The sequence below is a fragment of the Cyrtonyx montezumae genome, unplaced genomic scaffold (assembly GCF_038088225.1).
Source record: "Cyrtonyx montezumae isolate F1298 unplaced genomic scaffold, pur_monq_1.0 scaffold_22, whole genome shotgun sequence".
NCBI lineage: Eukaryota > Metazoa > Chordata > Aves > Galliformes > Odontophoridae > Cyrtonyx > Cyrtonyx montezumae.
In genome coordinates this window covers 630653-649108 of record NW_027071959.1, presented here as the reverse complement: position 1 = coordinate 649108, position 18456 = coordinate 630653, and the positions used below count along the sequence as shown (strand labels likewise).

The following is an 18456-nucleotide window of genomic DNA, read 5'->3' as shown; positions in this document are numbered from 1 at the left end:
GTAGAACTTTACAGGGGCAGTACTTAATGCAATATACACAAGACCAATTAGCTTTTGTCTCTTTTTGGTTTGGTTTGATTTGATTCAGTTTTCGGTTAACTTCTCCCCCCTCATTCAATTCTCCTGGTCATGCTGAAGTTACCACACAATCCTCCTTCTTACTTGAATGTTTCCATGTGGAAAGTGGAATTTAAGCATGTTCAGCACTGCATCCCTTTCAGGATACAATGACTGAGGTAACTGGACTGAAGTCCAACAAGCAATTCCAACACTCTACATACAATATATACATGGATAGCACATTCTGCAGTTTACTGAGGCTGGGACAACACAGACAATTCAGGGAAGAGCTGCAGTACCAGTGACTAATGCAGAGATCCCTAATTTTAGGATGCCTGAAAGTTTTCAAATGTTTGCATCACCACACGATTAACGCCCACAGGTGGGATTTTTAGCATGTGTGATTTGCCTATATGGGTTCCAACACAGTCTCTAGAAAATTCTGAAAAACAGTTACTTCCACAGCATCGTAGTCTGATACTAACTCAGCAAGAGGAAAAGCAATTAAAAGAGTCTTCATACTAGAAGCACATGTAAGTGAAAGTCTATGACAAGACAGCACATTCTCTGTGGTATCTGAGATGTGACACCACCAGTATCGGTGTTCTTTCACCTTTAAAGTGCTCAGAAGGGATCCCAAAGCTGAGGTCCAAACCAGTGCTAAATTCCAAGAGACTTGGAACGTTAACACTTGGCCTTTGAGAAACTATTCACAGGGGCTTCCGTCCCTTAGTGCATCTGCCATTGCTACCCATCCCAGCAGGAGAACAGAATAAGGGAATTCACCTTCTATGTTTCAGTGACCATCTCATCTGAACTCCTGTGAAGAGATGTTTGCAATTCAAATTTCTGAAATCAGAGGTCATGAAAATTACTTGGTATGCACCCCCACATCATCCAACCTAGTTAGAAGCACATGGCAGTACACATACTGCCTGGATCATTTTTAAATCTGGGATGCTGAAGTGTTTTGGAAGAGTTTGCACGTTAACCAACTGTATAAGCATACAGTATAGCTGTAATATTGCCTTGAAAAGCATTTTTGCAAACCTTTTCTCTGTACAGACTGGTAAGAACATTACCAGATAATATAATACATATTTAAAATAAAAAATGGAACTCTTTAATAAGTCTGAATACTAAAGTCTAAATAGTTTGTTTAAAACAGAACAGTGTGACCCAGGAAAATTCTGCTTTGCATGGTTAAATTATAGCAGCATAGTCACTGGCTTTTCAAGGAAATTCTTGAACTCAGCAAGCCACTGTGCTCCAACGGCTCCATCCACAACACGATGGTCACAGCTCAGGGTAACGGACATCATGCTGGCCACATCAAATCTGGAAACATAGAAAAGAAAAAAATCATTAACAGAATTCTCTATAAATCACTGCCAAGTTGGTGACGGTAACAAAGCCAAATGGCTTTCATCAGAGAAGTGGCAATGACAACAGTGCTTGGAGACCCATGTCTCCCTGTAGGCATCTAAAAAAAAAAAAAACAGTCCACACTGTAAAGCAGATCATACTAATTCCTTTTCTACAAGGAAAAAACACAATTGTGTTTATAGTCGTTATTTCAGTATGTACAGAACCAGATGAATGCTCACCCCTTCTCATTATCAGCTGGCACTAGTCTTTTCTCTGAGGAACCAATTGCAAGGATGCAGGCTTGAGGTGGATTGATTATGGCAGAGAAATTCTTAATCCCATACATCCCTAAATTGGAAACTGTGAAAGTACCACCCTACAAGAAAAAGACATTCACAGAACACTCAGAAAAGATTTCACGCAGAATGAGGATGACTGAAACATCACAAGATAGACTTTGCTCATTCTGAACACTGACATAAGAAAATGGCAGTGGTAATTAACAGCAATTGGAGTTCCTCACCTGGAATTCATGTGGCTGAAGTTTACCTTCTCGGGCTTTAGTTGCCAAAGAGACCACATCCTTACTGATAGATGCCAGGCCCTTTATATGTGCATTGAACACAATAGGAGTTATAAGTCCTGCAGGAGTGCTCACTGCAACACTAACGTCCACTACATGATTTCTGCAAGATACAACAGAGATGACAGTTATTCTAGCAAGACAAAAACAAAACCAAAAAAACCCAACAAAACAGAACATTAAGACAATTCTAAGTTAATAATCATTTTGCAGCAGCTATTTCACCTTCTGCACTAACACCAGACACAAGATTCTTTGCACTTGGATTAAACCCCCTCAATGTTTGTACAAAACTTGCTCCCCTCCCTCCATGAAATATCACCAGATCATGTGCTACTGTGCCACGAACTCTCTACTGAACAAATAAAGTTTCTGGCTTCGACCGTACCATAAACTTACTGCCTAATAACTGTGTCCATCCACGAAGAATTTGCCTCGGGCACCTTCAGGCATGCCAGAGCAGAAGCTTTAATTATGAAGTCATTGACAGAAAGCTTAACATTATCTGAGACCACCTGTAAATTAAGAGATATGAAGTGTCAGTTTGTCCTTTATAAGTTAACTCAAATAATTTGGAGTCAGTGCCACGGAGCCTTGTTTATAGAGAAAGTGTAAGAGAACAATCATACTAACTGCAAGCATTAACATCAGAAGTGACAAAATAATGTAGGAGGTGAATACATATTCAGAATTTAAGGCATAATTTTTTAGTGTCTATTTTTCCCCAATCTTGGCATATAATTAATATATTTTATTTAAAACTTTTACCCTTTTTAGTCTTAAAAACTTTTTACATTTTTTTCCCCTACTTTTCATCCAGAAGAGCTGAACACCACCACGCAGAGTACAAAGTGGCCCTCTTAGGGAAGTCAGATGTTAGTGCACTGCACCTTGGTCAAAGTTCTCATTCTGTCACCAGCAGCCCAGGATTGACCCACAACAGGTAGGTAAGGCTCTGAAAGGACTATTTTTCCCCAAGCTAAGCTGTGATATCACTGGGATATCACAGGGGCAAACATGTGAGAGAATGCAGCTTCAGCTCTCCTCCAATCACACCATGACTCCCCCAATACTTCACCTGATTGAGTTCTTTCCTTAGCACCAGTACTTCTCCCATGTTTACATCAACAGAAAGGTAGTAGTGAGGTATTGTTTGCTTAGACTGCATCAACCGCTGAGCAATGACCTGAAGGTACATGACAGAAGAGATGAAAATAGACACATCTTCACTGCAGATCATGGTGCCAGGAATGACACAAATGTTCTCACCCTCCGAATGTTGCTGACAGGGATATCTGTGAAGGTTCCCACTGGTGCTGCTGCAACTGCAGCAGCTGCAGGTACTGCTTCTACTGTTGGAGTCTGCAAATCAGAGAAGGACAGCAGAGTTCATAGGACTATTCAAGCATTGATTGTAGAGCAGCTCAGTATGTAAGGCAAGCACTGAACCTATGCTGTCTTGCTCATGAGCAACAGACACTTCTCCAGTCTCTAGCCACAACTAGGTTCATGCCAAAGCCTATAACTGATTATTAAGTGTAGTACTTGAGTGACTGAAACATATTACTGATATATATTGCTAAGAAGTTCCTAAAATGGTAAATCCTGCCAGATGATTGTTCTGCACACCCATCCTTAATGACCTCAAGTCTACTCACTGGGGCAGCCTTTGGTGGCACAAATGACTCCACATCTTTCTTTGTGATTCTACCATCTGGTCCAGTACCTAAAGGTGTCAAAATAAAATGTAAGAGGATTTCAATTCGTTGCAAAAGGGCACTACATCTCAAGGAAATTTTAGTCAACAGAAATTGGTGGGGACAGCTGCACAGCAAGGATGTTCCCAGCAGGGAAGAAAGCAAATAGGCAAGTACATACCTAAAGGGACAAACACTGGACAGTGAGAGCACCTTACCTTTCACTTGGGCAAGATCAATTCCTTTTTCCGCTGCCAGTTTCTTTGCTAGGGGACTAACCAGGATCCTTCCTTTCCGAGGAGGCAGCCCAGCTGTGGGGACTGCTGGAGAAGCAGCAGGCTGAGGAGGAGGAGGAGCAGCAGCAGCAGGAGTTGCCACTACCTTAACAGAATAATCAAAGCCATTAGCTTCATGACTACTTTGCGAAGATCTTCAAGGTTTCACTTCAGTGCAATAAAAGAACAGGATCATCTCATTACCAATCAAGCGAATAACATAAATAATCTGTAATCTGAAAGGATTCAAAGAGGTTTCCTAGCACTAGAAATTAAATTAGAAGTTTCCAGTGCAGGATGACAATCAACCTATTGAGTTATCTACCAAAACAGTGAAATAATGAAATTTAAACTCCAGATTATCAGGGAGGCATCAGAACTGGTAAAAGCAATAGGTAAAGAAGCACTCATAACAATCACTGTTTTTAGAAGGCAAACGAGATGACCTAAAATAAGTGATCTCTATCACAAATGCACGTGTTAGCCTTGCACTCACAGGATCATAAACATTACTGGAGTCAGGGTTTCACACATGGTCTAACCAGCACCACAATTCAGACCCAGACAGGGACTCCTAATCATCCCTGTAACGTCTCTCCCTGCCTAAGAATGGTTCTTACTGGGGAAGGAGGGGGAGGAGGAGGAACTTGTGCCTTCATGTCAGTTACTGCAGTTGCCTGGTAGTCAGCAAAGGCCGGAATATCAGACTCCTTCTCCACAATGATGCATAGGGTTGTTCCTAATGGCACATCTCTTGTTCCTTCAGGCACCAATATTTTTGCCAGGTAGCCTTCCTCCTGCACCTCGAAGCCTGAGGGGGAAAGAAACAAAACTGCTGTGGTGCCTATTGCGCCAAATGGTAACTCTGAAAGACCATGGTAACTAAAGCTGTGTCCTGTATTTAGTAGACAAAAGAACTGTTTTCAGTGTAAAAGGTAGGAAACATCTATGTGCACTGCACATTCCTACCAAAGACTGATGGGGAAACAGTTATTTCTTGGAGCTCCAGTGGTTCACTCTCCAGTAGCACGAGTGCAATAAAACTCTTAACTGCTCCACATCTTCGTGTCCTGAGTAGCTAGGGAACATCTAGCAGAAGGTCCTCCCTTATCTGTTCTCAGCTTTGGAGTTGACTCACCTATTGTGGCTTTATCTGTCTCAATTTCTGCTAGTAAGTCTCCCTCGTTCAGTTTCTCCCCAACCTTCTTTTCCCATCTCTGCACTGTGCCCATTGTCATTGTGGGTGACAGAGCAGGGAGAGCAACCTGTAAGTCAGAATACAAGTGCATCAGATTTTGGTGATTCAAAAGGAGCAGGGACACAGTCAGGAACTCTTGACTACATGATGCTAACCTGAAGAAGCAGCCAACCTTTACCACACTCCTAGATCTGTCTCCAGTATAGCAAAGCACAGTTTTCTGCTTTATCTCAACTTTGGCTTTTTTTGTCAAGGCAAGGAAACAAGCAAAAGCAAAAATGAAGAAATCTAGATAGCCAGTTCATTAGTATCACCATCCACAGCCACAGCCTCACAGCTGTTGTCTATAGTAGGCTTAGATAAATATTGTGCACAACAAATACAGCACACGTGGTAACAGCTTTAGTGCACAACTGGACAGATAAAGCAATTAACCAAGTCAGATCAAGAAGCATTTAATGAATGCCCAGCTCATTTACTGACTTTTCATAACCTCTCAGACAAACCACCTTCCACATGCCTCAGCTTTGAAAGAAGGTTAGTACTCCACATCATCTGTTTCAAACTAACGTCACAGAAATACCCTGCTGCAAAGCACTCAGAACTACAATGGATGCATACTTCATATCTAAGCAAACAGATTATCCACAAATACTCATTTTTTTTCAGGTGCTCACAAACATATCTCGTATGTTCAGAGTATCACAGACTTCTAGGATATGAGCAGGGCCCTGAGGGTACATTCACACTAACCACAAGGTCTTTCTGCATTACAGCTGTCTAAACCATAGGAACGTAGCAGTCTTGTCTGCTCAAGCAGAAACAAGAGCCTCCTACTGACAGCTGGGATTAAAAAAATCACTGCCATAAAAAAACTTCCTGAGACCACCCCAAACAGCTAATATTCTCCACTTCCTGACAGTATTTATGACAAAATGGCCTACAGCAAACAATGAAAAAAAAGGAAAAAGTATGCAACAAACTTTAGACAGTTAATAGTGCTCTCTTACCTGCATGTGAGGAGGATAAGAGCTGCCAGGAGCCTGAGGAGAAGGCGGAGGTGAGGGTGCTGCAGCTGGAGGGGGAGGCACTGAGGCACTAGGGGGAGCAGATGCTGCAGAATCCAGAGAGTAATTTTTAAAGGCATCAACATGTTCAGGCCTAAAAGCAATCAAATAAACAAAATTCAACAACAAAAAAACATAAAATCAGTCTGATGACACTGTCATAGCTTTTAACACAAGGCACCCATGAAACCCCAACAGAGAAAATTCAACTAGAGGGTCAGAAAAATACGTACTTTTCTACTGTGATACATATTATGGCCCCAATAGGAACATCTCTTGTTCCTTCTGGTACCAGGATTTTGGCCAAGTAGCATTCCTCCAAACTCTCAAAGCCAACCGTTGCTTTGTCTGTCTCCACCTTTGAGAGAGAGAATAGGACATCATTATAGAAAGGGAAACACCAGTGAACTCAGAACTCTCCAGCCTGATAGTGTAGGGTCTGAAAGCACACAGTCCTGGCAGAAATTGCCAGCTTGGGAGTGCATGCCTCTCAGAAGGGGTGAGTGCTCCTGGTCAGGAAGACCAAATCCAGCAACCAGTTCTGGAAAGCCTCAGGTCACTTGTTTCCAGCAGTATCTTCAGAAAATGTCTTCAGGCGACAGAACGGAGAGCACACGTGCAGCCCAGTAAAAGCCCGGCACACTCTGTGCCCTTGGCATACCTCTGCGATGAGATCCCCTTCACCGATCTTGTCACCCTCCTTTTTCTCCCAGCGTGCGATGGTGCCCATCTGCATCGTGGGGGACAGAGCCGGCAACGCCACCTGCGGGGGGAGGGGCAGCGTCACAGCCCGAGCAGCTCCGGCAATGGGGACCCGGCAGCGACTAGGGAGAGGCCGACCGTCAGCCCCCGGCGGGGAGGGCCGCCTGCAGGCACAGGAAGACCCCGGGGCACGCCGGTACGGGATGGGAGCTGGCCAAGGTAACAAGCGGAGCAGCAGAGAAAGGGCCTGAGAGCGAGGGAGGGAGCCGCCGGGTACCGGGGCTCGGGGACGCGGGCGGGTTACGGAGGAAGTGCTGCACGGCGTGGGGGGGAAGAGAGCGCGGGCACTGCAGCTCCCGGGGCGCAATCCCGAGAAGAGAGGGTGCAGAAAAAGCCCCGAGCGAGGCGGAGAGGGCGAGGCGGCCCGGGCACCGGGAGCTCTCACCTTCTGGTGCGCCGGCAGACTGCAGCGCCGGCACGGCACGAGCCGGGGCCAGGCGGGAGGCGGCAGCAGCTCGCTGGGCCTCCGTGCCGGACCGCGGCCCGGAGCCACGGCCCCCCCCGCCGCGACGCGACCGACCCCGACGGCGCTGAGCGCTCGGCGGCCACGCGCAAACCCCGCGGCCCCCGGGGCCACGCGCCGCGCCAACACCCGCCACATGCTGGAGCCGGAGCTGCCGCCGCGGCCCCGCCGCCGCTCGGTGACCTCCTCCGTCCGGGCGCGGCGCCGCACGGCCCGCGCGACGCTGCTGCGCTGCCGTAAAGCGCGGCCGGGGAGGGGAGGGCGCGGGGAACGGCGCGGTGGGGGTGTGCGGCTGCGCGCGGCAGCGAACGTTCGCGCGAGTTCTGTTAGTGAAGGATGAACGCCAGGTGGAGTTTCTACGAAAATATAATTTTACATATAACACGTTACAGCGTGAACTTAAAACTATAGGAGTGGGTAGGTAACTTGGCAGACAGGCAGAAATAAATACGGAGTCCAACCAGCAAAATGTTAGTCCTGGCTGTGACACGAGGAGCACGTTCCCAAAATAAATCTGCTGCAGTTAGAGCAGTGGCAGCCTGATTTCATGTAAAAGCAACAGATTCTGTGCTGTTACCATCAAGGAACAGCCAGTCCAAGGCCTTTCCACTTGCTGCCTCTCCTCCTCCCCTTTAGTACCACTTCCAAACTCCTTCCACATGCATGCAGAAAACATCTGGGAAGGCTGCAGTGCTGTGGCAGAAGCAAAGCTGAATGCAAGCAGCCTGTGGGAGCAGCACTCTCTGGGGTGAATGCAGCACAGCAGGGCCCTCCACTGCAGTGCCAGCAGCTGCACCTTCATTAGCACAGAGGGAGCCACATTCAGCAACTCCAGAGCGCTGCCATCAGTTCTGCCTAAGGTAATGCCTGTTTTGTCCTAGCTTGTGTGTGATGTCAGCACTGATTAAAGGTACAGTCTTCAGTCTTCCTCCTTCCCAAATACAAAGTCTGTTGCTGCTCTGGAAAGCATTTGGCCAAATTTGAGTGGCAGTAAGCATGTTCCATGTGCCTATGAGGAGTTACCTGAACTGCTCTAAGAACAAGATTGAGGCTCTGGTCTGTCTCCTGTATCTTTCTCCATGGGAACACTGGATACCTACCATGCAAGGTGTCCATTAGAAGCTCTGACAATAGCTTCCTGTGCCCTCAGCGCTCCACAGCCAAACAGCACCGCCCTCTGGAACTGGCAACTACAGACCTTAAAAATTGCCTCCATAAAATCCCATCCTGGGTGTGTGGCTCTTGCTGAAACAGAAGCAATGAGCAAAACTTGAAGAAATGCTTGAGAAAAAAACTGCAATTGAAATACAACAAATGATTCCAATACAACAACCCCATGCTGTCTTTAACAACCCACTAAAGATCATGCAACAGAAAACTATTTCTGGGGAGGAAGAAAATCCCTCTTTTCCAAGTGAGATGTGTTCTCCTGCCCTGCAACCATTGATGAACTTGACCACTGATGAGCTTTTATACTGATACTGACCTCTGTCTGTAAAGAAAAAGTCACCATAACAACCTGTACAGAGCAGCAGGCGTGCTGTCATGTGGCAGACTGGTGCAGGGCCCTGTAAAATCCTTGAGCTCTTTCCTGGACAGTGAAGCAGTGAGGGAAGAAATAGCATTTTTACTGCCTGTACAAGGTGGCAAAACATAAAATCCAGTAAGAACTAGTTGGATTTCCATAGTAAAATAAAGCCAAGCCCAGTATTGTATGAACAGGAAACCATACAAAACATCTCAGCATCCATTAGAGAGTAAAACACCATATAGTGCGTGCAGAAATATACAGAAAGCACTTGCACTGGTATAAAAATATCCACAGTCCTCAGACAATGCAAACTGGTACAAAATCATTCCAAACAGTAACATATTTGCAAAAGGACAGTTAATATAAAACAGTAAAACCAGGTTCACCCTCTCCCAGCCTCATGCACAGTACAGACACGCAGGCAGTTCGTGAAAGGGCCACATGGACTGAGAATGAGCAGAGCCTTGACTTGCCCTTTGACCTTTTGAGTCAACAATGTCTGCTGCAGACCAGAGCCAGTGCTGTGCAAGTACAGCTGACAGGCAGAAGGAGGACAGAGTGGGGCAAAGCAGGGGAAAAGCAGAACAAACAAAAAACATGACTAACAAACCCCACAAAGCCTCTGGGATCTCAGGGCTCATACACTACCAAACAGCCATTCAGTTCCTGCTCCTCCAGAAACCCCAGCACTGGGCATAACAAGAAAATGATGCTACTGGTAGGACTTACACTATGAGTGTATTTATGTCTGGTGGCTCTGGTAATCAGCAGACAGTAGCACAGTGTTGCCTGTGCACAGGAGGTGACAATCATTTGCTGTGCTGAGAGAGGAGGCACCAGGAGTGCAAAGACAGGGGCTTAACAAGGGAGATAGAGGGGGCTAAAATCACCTTGGGGAAGCAGCTGATTCCTGGTTCCCCAAATGAAAGCTTTCATCAGAAAAGAAAGTACCAAGATCCCACAGTCAGCAAGGCAACAAAGCAAACCCAGAGGACCTCAGAAGTACAGCTCTGGAAGACAAGTTGGAAAAGCAGGGCTAGGAAACAGAAGCCTGAATTTAGGAGAAAGGGAGCTTTGCTAAGCTGATGATCTTTGCTTCAGATCATGCATAAAACCTCCGGAAAACTGTCTTCCTTCCCCAGGTCTCCTCAGTCTGGACTGTCCACAAAGCTCACTCTGCTCCTGCAACACATGCAAGTCCAAAGCTGGTCAAACCTTCTGCTTGCACATTCTAGCTATTTCTTCTAACTCACAAAGGCAAATCTTCACATTTTTACTGTCAGTGTAGATTTATGCAACACCGCATACAAGAAACCAGAGTTGAGATGCCCAGCTTACAGACTGCAGCACAAACAGTAGGAATGGAGAAGCAGAGGAAAGGAAAAAATCATCATTAAGGCCGTCAGGGTTTAGTTGACAGGAAAAAGCAAGATGTTTCTTTTCCACATGACTGTTTCCGTCCCACAGTGCTGTCTGTATTTGGCTGTAGAAAGTCAGGTGTCCATGCCTGGCATCCATGCACACAACATGCATCACACATTGTTTGCAGAGAAGCCCTTCCTTTTGGCATCTTGAAGTGGGACTCCTTCTAGCACACATGCTTTTTGGTCATTCTCCACGCTCAGCAGCCAGTTACAGTTTTCACTAGTGACAAGACCTAAAAGCTTTATTAATTCTCCCCGTGGTCTTCTTCCACCCAGGCCACAATTTTCCCCTCCCAACCAGGAATGATGTCATCATCATGGAATACCTACAAAAAAAGAGTTCAGTCACATCTAAGTCTGGACACTGTTCTCCCACACGTGTGTAGCATAAGAGGCAGGCATCAAGTCAGAGATCCCAGTTGTAACTTTACTACACAGCTCACATAACATACACCTCACCCAACATTGACACACATCTCAATGTTTTCAGATTTTAAGCTGAAAACTAGATCTGGCTCCTTCTTCAACCTTAACAGTCATGATTTTTTTTTTGTCAGAAAAAGTAAAATAAACATAGGAAACATGCCTTTTCTAACTCATCAGAATACAACTCTTACTGTTTTCTGCAGAATGGCTAACTAGTCAGGTGACTATTCCCATGGGAAGTAAACCCTCTGCACTTGTCTTCATCAATTTGTGAAGCAGAAAATACCCTCAATAACCTTTAATGAATTCAATCCATACTAACACCAGCCTGAGCTCAAACAGGTATAATGCTGCACACAAAGGAAAAGATGCCACATAAACACAGTCACCTCTGAAAAACCATTAAAATTACATAGCAGGATGTTTTGTTTTTCTTTTAAATAAACGCTGCAACAGATTTCATAAAGCCACTGTAAGAGCCATAAGTGTAGCCTGTGTTTTTGCCCAGTATCTCTTGTGCAATGCTGTCAGACTGCCATTAGCCTTTGCCTGTCAGGTTCTGGAAACCCCAGGCAGGTGCAATCTCATTTGTATCACTGCTCTGGCTGGGGATGAGAGCATCCCATTTTTAACTCCTTAAAAGAGAAGCTCAACCTATAAGTGCAAAAACTGGCAGTCTGTTTCAAGACACATTCAAAGATTTTTTTTTTTGTTTAGAAGTGATGTGACCAAGGTCTCCAGGGATGTGTCATAACACTGAACCCAGCATTGGCTGATAGTTAAATTCCACACTTACCTCCTCTTTGACTGTGCCAAACTCTGGATCCAGGGCTTTGAAGTGGTACCGGTGGGTTCCTTCACGATCAATAGCTACCTTAAAATCTTTTAAAGTCACTTCCCCTAACCTGCAAAAAAAAGCCCGACACTATTCCATAGTACGCTGGACAGGATTTATCTCGTGTTATTATACGGCATGCAGGGCCACAGCACAAGTCAGGCTAGGCACTCACAACACCAGCCACAGGGATGGGATGAATGTGCCCCTCCAGGAACACACCTGTCAACTCCAAGGTCCGCTTCAGAGGAAGAATTTCCTCCTAATTCTCTCAGAACCATCTTGAAACAGCATTTTTCCCTTTCCCTTTTTTTCATTGACTGATACGTTTTTTTGGTACAGGAGTCCTGCACTACATGCCAGAATAGAACTGTTCTGATGCTTTCTCTTTGAAGTTAATAAAAAAACAAAAAAAAAAAAATCCTAGGGTTCTAAAACAAATGTATCAGCCATGAAACTGCTTAGGCAATTTTCTTCAGTCAGAGGCATAAAATCCAGTGCCTAAGTTAATGCAAAGGAAACCTGTGCTAGTGCTGACCATACCCAGAAGAGATCAGACTAATGCTTTCAAGGAAACAAGCACCTCCCAAATCAAAGGAAGTAAGGAAAACCTAAGTCTCACCTCTTTGGTATGTTGACCATGAAAGGTGTGAGGGAGCGGTCAGTGAAGTACAACACTTTGGTGCAGGCACTGGTGCTCATCACAGGTGTGCTGTGAGAATGAGGCAGTTCTGCAAAGAAAAGAGCACAGAGCACAGTAATTGGAGAACAACCTGTCTCATGCCACAACAGGAGACAAGAGGTGCTCTCAGCATCAAATTTGCGAACAAGAGCAAAGAACCTGCAGGTGAGATTCTTACAAGGGTTGCTATCCCTGGGAAGGACCAAGTATCCCTCTGCTTAATGAAAAACTTTGCATTTTAAGGTAAATTCAAATGTGTTAGCTTATAAGATTTTCCTATCACTGCCCTCTGGGAAACCTATTTCTACCTATTGAGCAGCTTGCTGCTTACCACCTACTCCACAGGCAGTGACAGGAAAACCTTACTGGAAGAGGTGGTGACTGAAGAGTAATCTATCCTTTTCTCTAGGCAAACGACAGTACCACTTGCCTTCACTTGCAGATGGGTAGAGCAGGATGGTCTGACTGATCATCATCACTAAGGCAGAAGGTTACCTATTTCCTCCCTATCTGCCCATTCAGCTTGGTTAGGATGAGTGTGCACAGATTTTTCTTCACTAATGTGTGTTTCTCTCCCCTCTGAATAATGCCTAGTTTCCCCTACCCTTTAAATGTGCTGTGCAGAAAGCTTCACACTGAGCAACTCTACAATTTCAGCTCTTCTAGCATGCAGAAAACAGAATGGACACCAATTTTCTAACAGATTTTTGGAGACACGTTAGAACTTTCCACACCTGATTGATTCTAGGTTTATGGTTGCAAAACTCAGTTTTCCTGTTGCAGCACAGATGATGAAGCCTGTTAAAGGTTAATGAGAAAAGGAGAGGTATGGTACACATGTAGAGGCCCTAAAATCTGCAGTTTACAGAAGAGGGAGAACCCAGCAAAACCTCCCCAGCCTCCCCTTCAGACTTCTGAGTTCCTGTCCTGCTTTCCTCCACATCCTGTACATGCAGTCTACCCTGCTGCTGGATGCTGCAATGCAGCTGAAAGGTGGCCTTTGCCTTTCCCCAGTCCCTGGAATCCTCTACAGCCTCCCTCACAGACTTCCCAAGAAACACTTACAACCAATGCTTGAAACAAACAGTCTTTACAATGAAAAGCAAATGTGGAGCTGCTGCAGCTGGAGCCACAGAACATGGTGTCAGAAATTGTTGTGCTGTTCCGTATACATAAAAGGAGCCAGACACTGTGGGGAAGCAGGAAGAGAGCCATCTGTACAGTTATATGTCCACTAGATGGTGCAAGCCAGCGGGAAAGATGAAATAATATTACATTTCCAATTAATCCCATAGGTAATTACCCACATGGTTCAGACATTCCCAGTGTAATGGTGCTTTACAAACAAGCTGCTATAGCCTGTCTCTGACCTATTTTGTTTGCCCTTACCAAAGTGAGGATAGTGAGCTCTGGTAAAGGACAGACAGAACATGTGGCAGATGCCTCAGCAGATACTGTGTCCTAGACTTTTGCCCAGGAAATCTGAGGAATGAATTCAGAAGTGAAAGAACAGGAACTGAAAGACACTTACTGGAGTTTGGAGGCCAGGAGTCTCTACACTCATTTGTTGCTCTGCTTGCCGGAGACTTCCCCTGGATCTAAGATGTGAAACCAAAAGAGTGAAAATGAAGTATTAACTCACAGCTGGGAAGTGGTAGTCTAGTTCAGGGTTGTGTGTGAAGGATAGAAGTTAAGAGGAAAGCACTAGGAAACTATCACCTTTCTCTCCTGCCTCTTCTGTGTCTCCATGCGGTGTAGCCGTTCCATCAGGTTAGATATGCCCTGCTCCAGGCTGTCGATAGTGTGGTGCTGTGGATCGTGGCCACTGAAACTATTCCTCAGGCTACGAAGTGCATCACGAACGAGCTGCAAGTCATTTGTCTTGCCAAGAGACCACAAGTTAATCAGATTATATCCAGGCTGCTTTCTTCCCAACTAAAGCCACAGGCCTTAGAAAGGAGAAATAGCACTTAACAGATTCGAGGATACATGGAGCCCTCACCTTAATCTGTCTGGGAAGACATCCCTTCATTCACTTACCCCTCGGTGGGCTGTGGAAGCAGCTCCTTTTCCTGCTGTCTGGAGGAAGCCATTGCTCCGAGCATTGTAACTGCTATATCCCACCACCTGTTCAGTGGAAGATGCATGTGACACTAGGAATATAAGTGTTAGGAATTCCCTAAAGGTCTCAGTTTGCCATCTTCAAAGTGATGAAAGGGCATGAAAAAAATATTATTTACTTTTTAGTAGGTAAACACATTCACTTAAGGAGTGTGCAGGCAGTCCTATATGCCAGAGCACAAACATGGTTTCTAACATGTGCGTGAAGAAACACCGGCTGAGACAAGAAATGCCTTCTCACTTCTGACACAGAGGACTCTTATGAACTCAAGAGATCACGGAGTCATAGAATGGCCTGGGTTGAAAAAGACCTCAAAGACCATTTAGTTTCAACCCCGCTGCCACAGGCAGAGTTGACAACCGCTAGAGCAGGCTGCCCAAAATCACATCCAGCCTTGCCTTGAATGCCTCCAGTGGCATCCACAAGCTCCCTGGGCAACCTGTTCCAGTGCATCACCTCCAAGTGAAAAACTTCCTCCTATCTAACCTAAATCTCCTGTCTTAGTTTAAAACCATTCCCCCTTGTTCTATCACTATCCACTCGTGTAAAGCCTCTCCTGTTTATATGCTCTCTTCATTGGAAGGCCATAATGAGGCCCCCCCGTGCCTTCTCTTCTCCAAGCTAAACAAGCCCAGTTCTTTCAATCTTTCCTCATTGAAGAGGTGCTTCAGCCCTCTTATCATTTCAGTGGTCCTCCTCTTGACCCCTTCCAAGAGCTCCACATCTTTCTTGTGCTGGGGGCCCCAGGCCTGGATGCAGTACTCCAGATGGGGCCTTACAAGAGCTGAGTAGAGGGGGACAATCACCTCCCTCCCTCTCCCTGCTAGCCACCCTTTTTTTAATGCAGCCCAGGACATAGTTGGCTCTGGGCTGCAAGCATGCACTGCTGACTCATGTCCAGCTTCTTGTCCACCAGGACCCCCTGCTCACTGTGCAGGTGCTGTGAGACACCAGGGCTGGTGTTCTTTCCACCAGAACTTCCAAGTTCTCAATAGCTGGGTCACCAAGGAGAAGATAAGAAGGTAAGTCCTGGGCTAGCTGCTAGCCTGCATTAGAGTTGAAGCTAGAATCCAGGAGTCTCTGTTTTCCACTTAATCCTGTGCTCTCCTCATTGTTTCATCCCCTATGATTTTGCAACTATAAGCTATGCCAGAGAGCTCACTGCCACTGTGGTAAGATGGCTGTTTTGTGGAGTAAGCCTGCCTTGTGTAGGGCGCAGTCCATTAAATTATATTAAGCTTGGCCTCTCTGGGGTGGATATGATTTCTGGAGACAGATATCTAGAGGGTGCTGAACGGAAACATCAGTCCAACAGTCTGATGTGCAGATCAATGCTTCTGCTTCCCATACCTCTTCAGCTTCTCTCTTCATGCAGTGAGCTAGCAGGGCCTCTTTGTGTTCCAGCTCCCATCCCAAATCTACCTGTAAAAGGAACAGAAAAATCAGCACAAAATGAGCTACCAAAGGTAAGTACCAGCTCCTAGGACATCAATACAGCCCGTCTGGTGCCACACCTGCTGGTAACTGGCCTCAGAGAGTTGCCTAAGCATTTCATCCAGTTTGGTTTGATGCTGCTGTAAATGTCGATCCTTCTGGCCCAGTTCCTTCTGTAACAGGAATCAAAGCATAGTAAGGCTCACAGTCATCATTATGGCAGGGAGTATGTACTCTGCCAAGACAAGGCTCCTCTACAGCTTGACCTACACAATCTGTATCCTTTTGGCTAGATGTTAGATCTGAATACCAAAGCCTTTTTTGAAATGGCTAGTCACGTTATTGCTGCCTGGAGCACCCTTGCCCAGCCAAGGCCCACGACTAAGGCCAGACAACTGATGCACAGAAAACAGATTGATGAGGGATCAGCCGGCAAACAAGTGACAGACTTAAACCTAGTTTCTGCACATTAGACATTCAACAAGCCAAAACCAAAGCAATGAAAGATACACTGAAAATCTGTTTGGGGCAGAACACAAGAATTATCTGATCCCTCCCTCTCATGACAAACATCCTAAACAAACTATTGCAACTTATTCAGGGCTCACAATGCCATTCCAAGAGCTGACTGAGTGCAAGGGAGAGAACAGTCACATTCACAGGAGAACAACTGTCCCCATCAAAGTCCCCAGTGAAGAGAGAGGTTCCATTACTTTGTATTCTGCCAGTAGCCTGTTTCTCTCTTCAACCTTCCTCTGAAGATCAACCTGTGGAAACAACTAGATGTGAGGTCTGTATTCCTGGAGAGTTAGCAACAATCTCTTTGTGCCTTGTGCAGGAGGCAGTGTTTGAGGGACCTAGTCTACTTTCCAGGGCAGCAATCTTTTGAACAGGGCACTTTCCTCTTTAGGAGGACAGTGTTGCAGCTCCACTGGTCAACATGCTACTTGCTAATGCAGGGAGCAGCACAAGGAAGGAACAGTGCAACTGCACTGAAAACATCATGGGAAGCTCCTCCTTGTTTCAGCTGAAGGGCTCTGAGTACAGGAAGGGGGGGGTGAAGAACTGGGAACTCCACAGCTGGCTAGTAGACTCTACAGTGTTTACTGTGCAGAGACCTTTGACTGGTCTTTCACTATCCCATGACCTTAAAAACTATGCTGCAACCACAAACCCCATCCTTTGGCTACTGGAACTCCCAGGGCCGCCAAGATCCTTCTGTCTAAAATAATCTCAGCAGCAGCAACATAATGACTCACATTCTGATTGTGCAACTCCTCCTTGTCCATGTTTGCTCTCAGCAGCTCCTGCTTAAGCTGAAGAACTGAAGCATCCTGTTGAACCAGCCTCTGCTGTAGAGCATCCTAGAAAAAGACACATGAAGGTAAGTGCAAGACAAAGGCAGAGACCCTTCCATGGAAAGTGATCTAGATCAGAGGCCTTACACACTAGGGCTGAAATGTTATCAAAGGCCTGAGAGAACAGAAGACATACAGACATCTTCAGCAGACTCTACAGCCCTTCTGCCTTGCTCTCGTTCTGTGGCAATTTCCCTGCTAACATTTTAGACACTTGTGACAGAGAGATTTCTCTGCTTCTTCCTGAACTTTCAGAAGTGTCCTGACAATTCTCCCTCATAGAAGAAAACAGCAGTGTCTTTGGAGCATGTTTACAGTGGCCTACAGCTGGTGTCTCCAGTCACACATCCACACCAGCCAGAGGGCAGTAAAAGACCACGTCAGGGAGGTGCACAAGGAAACAAATTCCCAGCATGACCTAATTGTGGAATGAAATCCTCTCTGAAGAGGCCACAGTCAGGACTAATTCTGTAACTTCTAACTCAGTATCACCCAGAAGCTGAGAGCTCCACCTTGGACAGGTGCTGCTGTTTTCCTTCACAGGAGCCTACATGCAGCTCTCAAAACACCTCCACTCAGGAACAGATTTGAGTGCTAATAACTCAAAAGGGAGAAACTAAGCAAAACAGGCCAAAAAAGTGAAAAATGCTGCAGCTGAAGAGGACAAGGATACTTCCTATACTCTTTTGACTCTTGTCAAGAGTTTGTTTGGCCAGTCTTACTGTGCAGATCCCAACCCTACAGACACAAACAGAATCCAGGACATCAGACACCTAGTGCCTGTCTCAAAAGCAATCCCAAGAACCAGAAACATAGCTTATGGTTCCCCACCTCTAACTCCCCTAATATAGCTACTTCTACTCTCCTGAAATCCACAGTAGTATATGGTTGCTGATCGCCCTGCTCCTACTCATGAGCTGCAGCAAACTCCAGAGCTTTAATGTTTATGTTTGATGAAGTGTCCCTTTCCTTACCTTTATCCCCTGTAGGTTTCGAGCTTCTTGTTTGTATTTCAACAGCTCCTTCTGTAAATCCAAAATAATTTGATTAAATTGCATCTTTTCACTCATTCAGAACCAACCCAATTGAGTGTTCTCTCTCCTCGAATACATGCTTATTAAAAAAAAAAAAAACATCCCACCTTTTCCCACACAGCAAAGCAAATAAGAAG

General features: G+C 45.6%; 2 protein-coding genes across 3 annotated transcripts in view; both read right to left on the bottom strand.

Moving 5' to 3' along the window:
- Nucleotides 1–68: 68 nt before the first annotated feature.
- On the bottom strand, nt 69–7688 carry DLAT (dihydrolipoamide S-acetyltransferase). Its single transcript, XM_065738353.1, has 14 exons — nt 7396–7688; nt 6910–7011; nt 6482–6606; nt 6192–6342; nt 5122–5248; nt 4604–4794; nt 3927–4089; nt 3670–3737; nt 3281–3373; nt 3090–3197; nt 2411–2526; nt 1952–2114; nt 1668–1804; nt 69–1398 (listed from the first exon to the last, which is right to left on the bottom strand). The coding sequence occupies exons 1-14, from the start codon at nt 7609–7611 to the stop codon at nt 1269–1271; spliced, it is 1890 nt and encodes a 629-aa protein (XP_065594425.1). The 5' UTR covers nt 7612–7688; the 3' UTR covers nt 69–1268.
- Nucleotides 7689–10348: 2660 nt separating this feature from the next.
- The window catches only part of DIXDC1 (DIX domain containing 1), a 28994-nt gene continuing 20886 nt past the window's right edge, over nt 10349–18456 (bottom strand). For both annotated transcript variants that reach the window (XM_065738350.1, XM_065738352.1), the window contains 11 exons: nt 18260–18310; nt 17187–17291; nt 16641–16694; nt 16008–16100; nt 15844–15915; nt 14412–14498; nt 14091–14252; nt 13903–13969; nt 12312–12420; nt 11651–11759; nt 10349–10754 (listed from right to left, as the gene is read on the bottom strand). In XM_065738350.1, the coding sequence (XP_065594422.1) occupies nt 10674–10754; nt 11651–11759; nt 12312–12420; nt 13903–13969; nt 14091–14252; nt 14412–14498; nt 15844–15915; nt 16008–16100; nt 16641–16694; nt 17187–17291; nt 18260–18310 (990 nt within the window). In that variant the 3' untranslated portion in view covers nt 10349–10673. The remainder of the gene's footprint in view (nt 10755–11650; nt 11760–12311; nt 12421–13902; nt 13970–14090; nt 14253–14411; nt 14499–15843; nt 15916–16007; nt 16101–16640; nt 16695–17186; nt 17292–18259; nt 18311–18456) is intronic.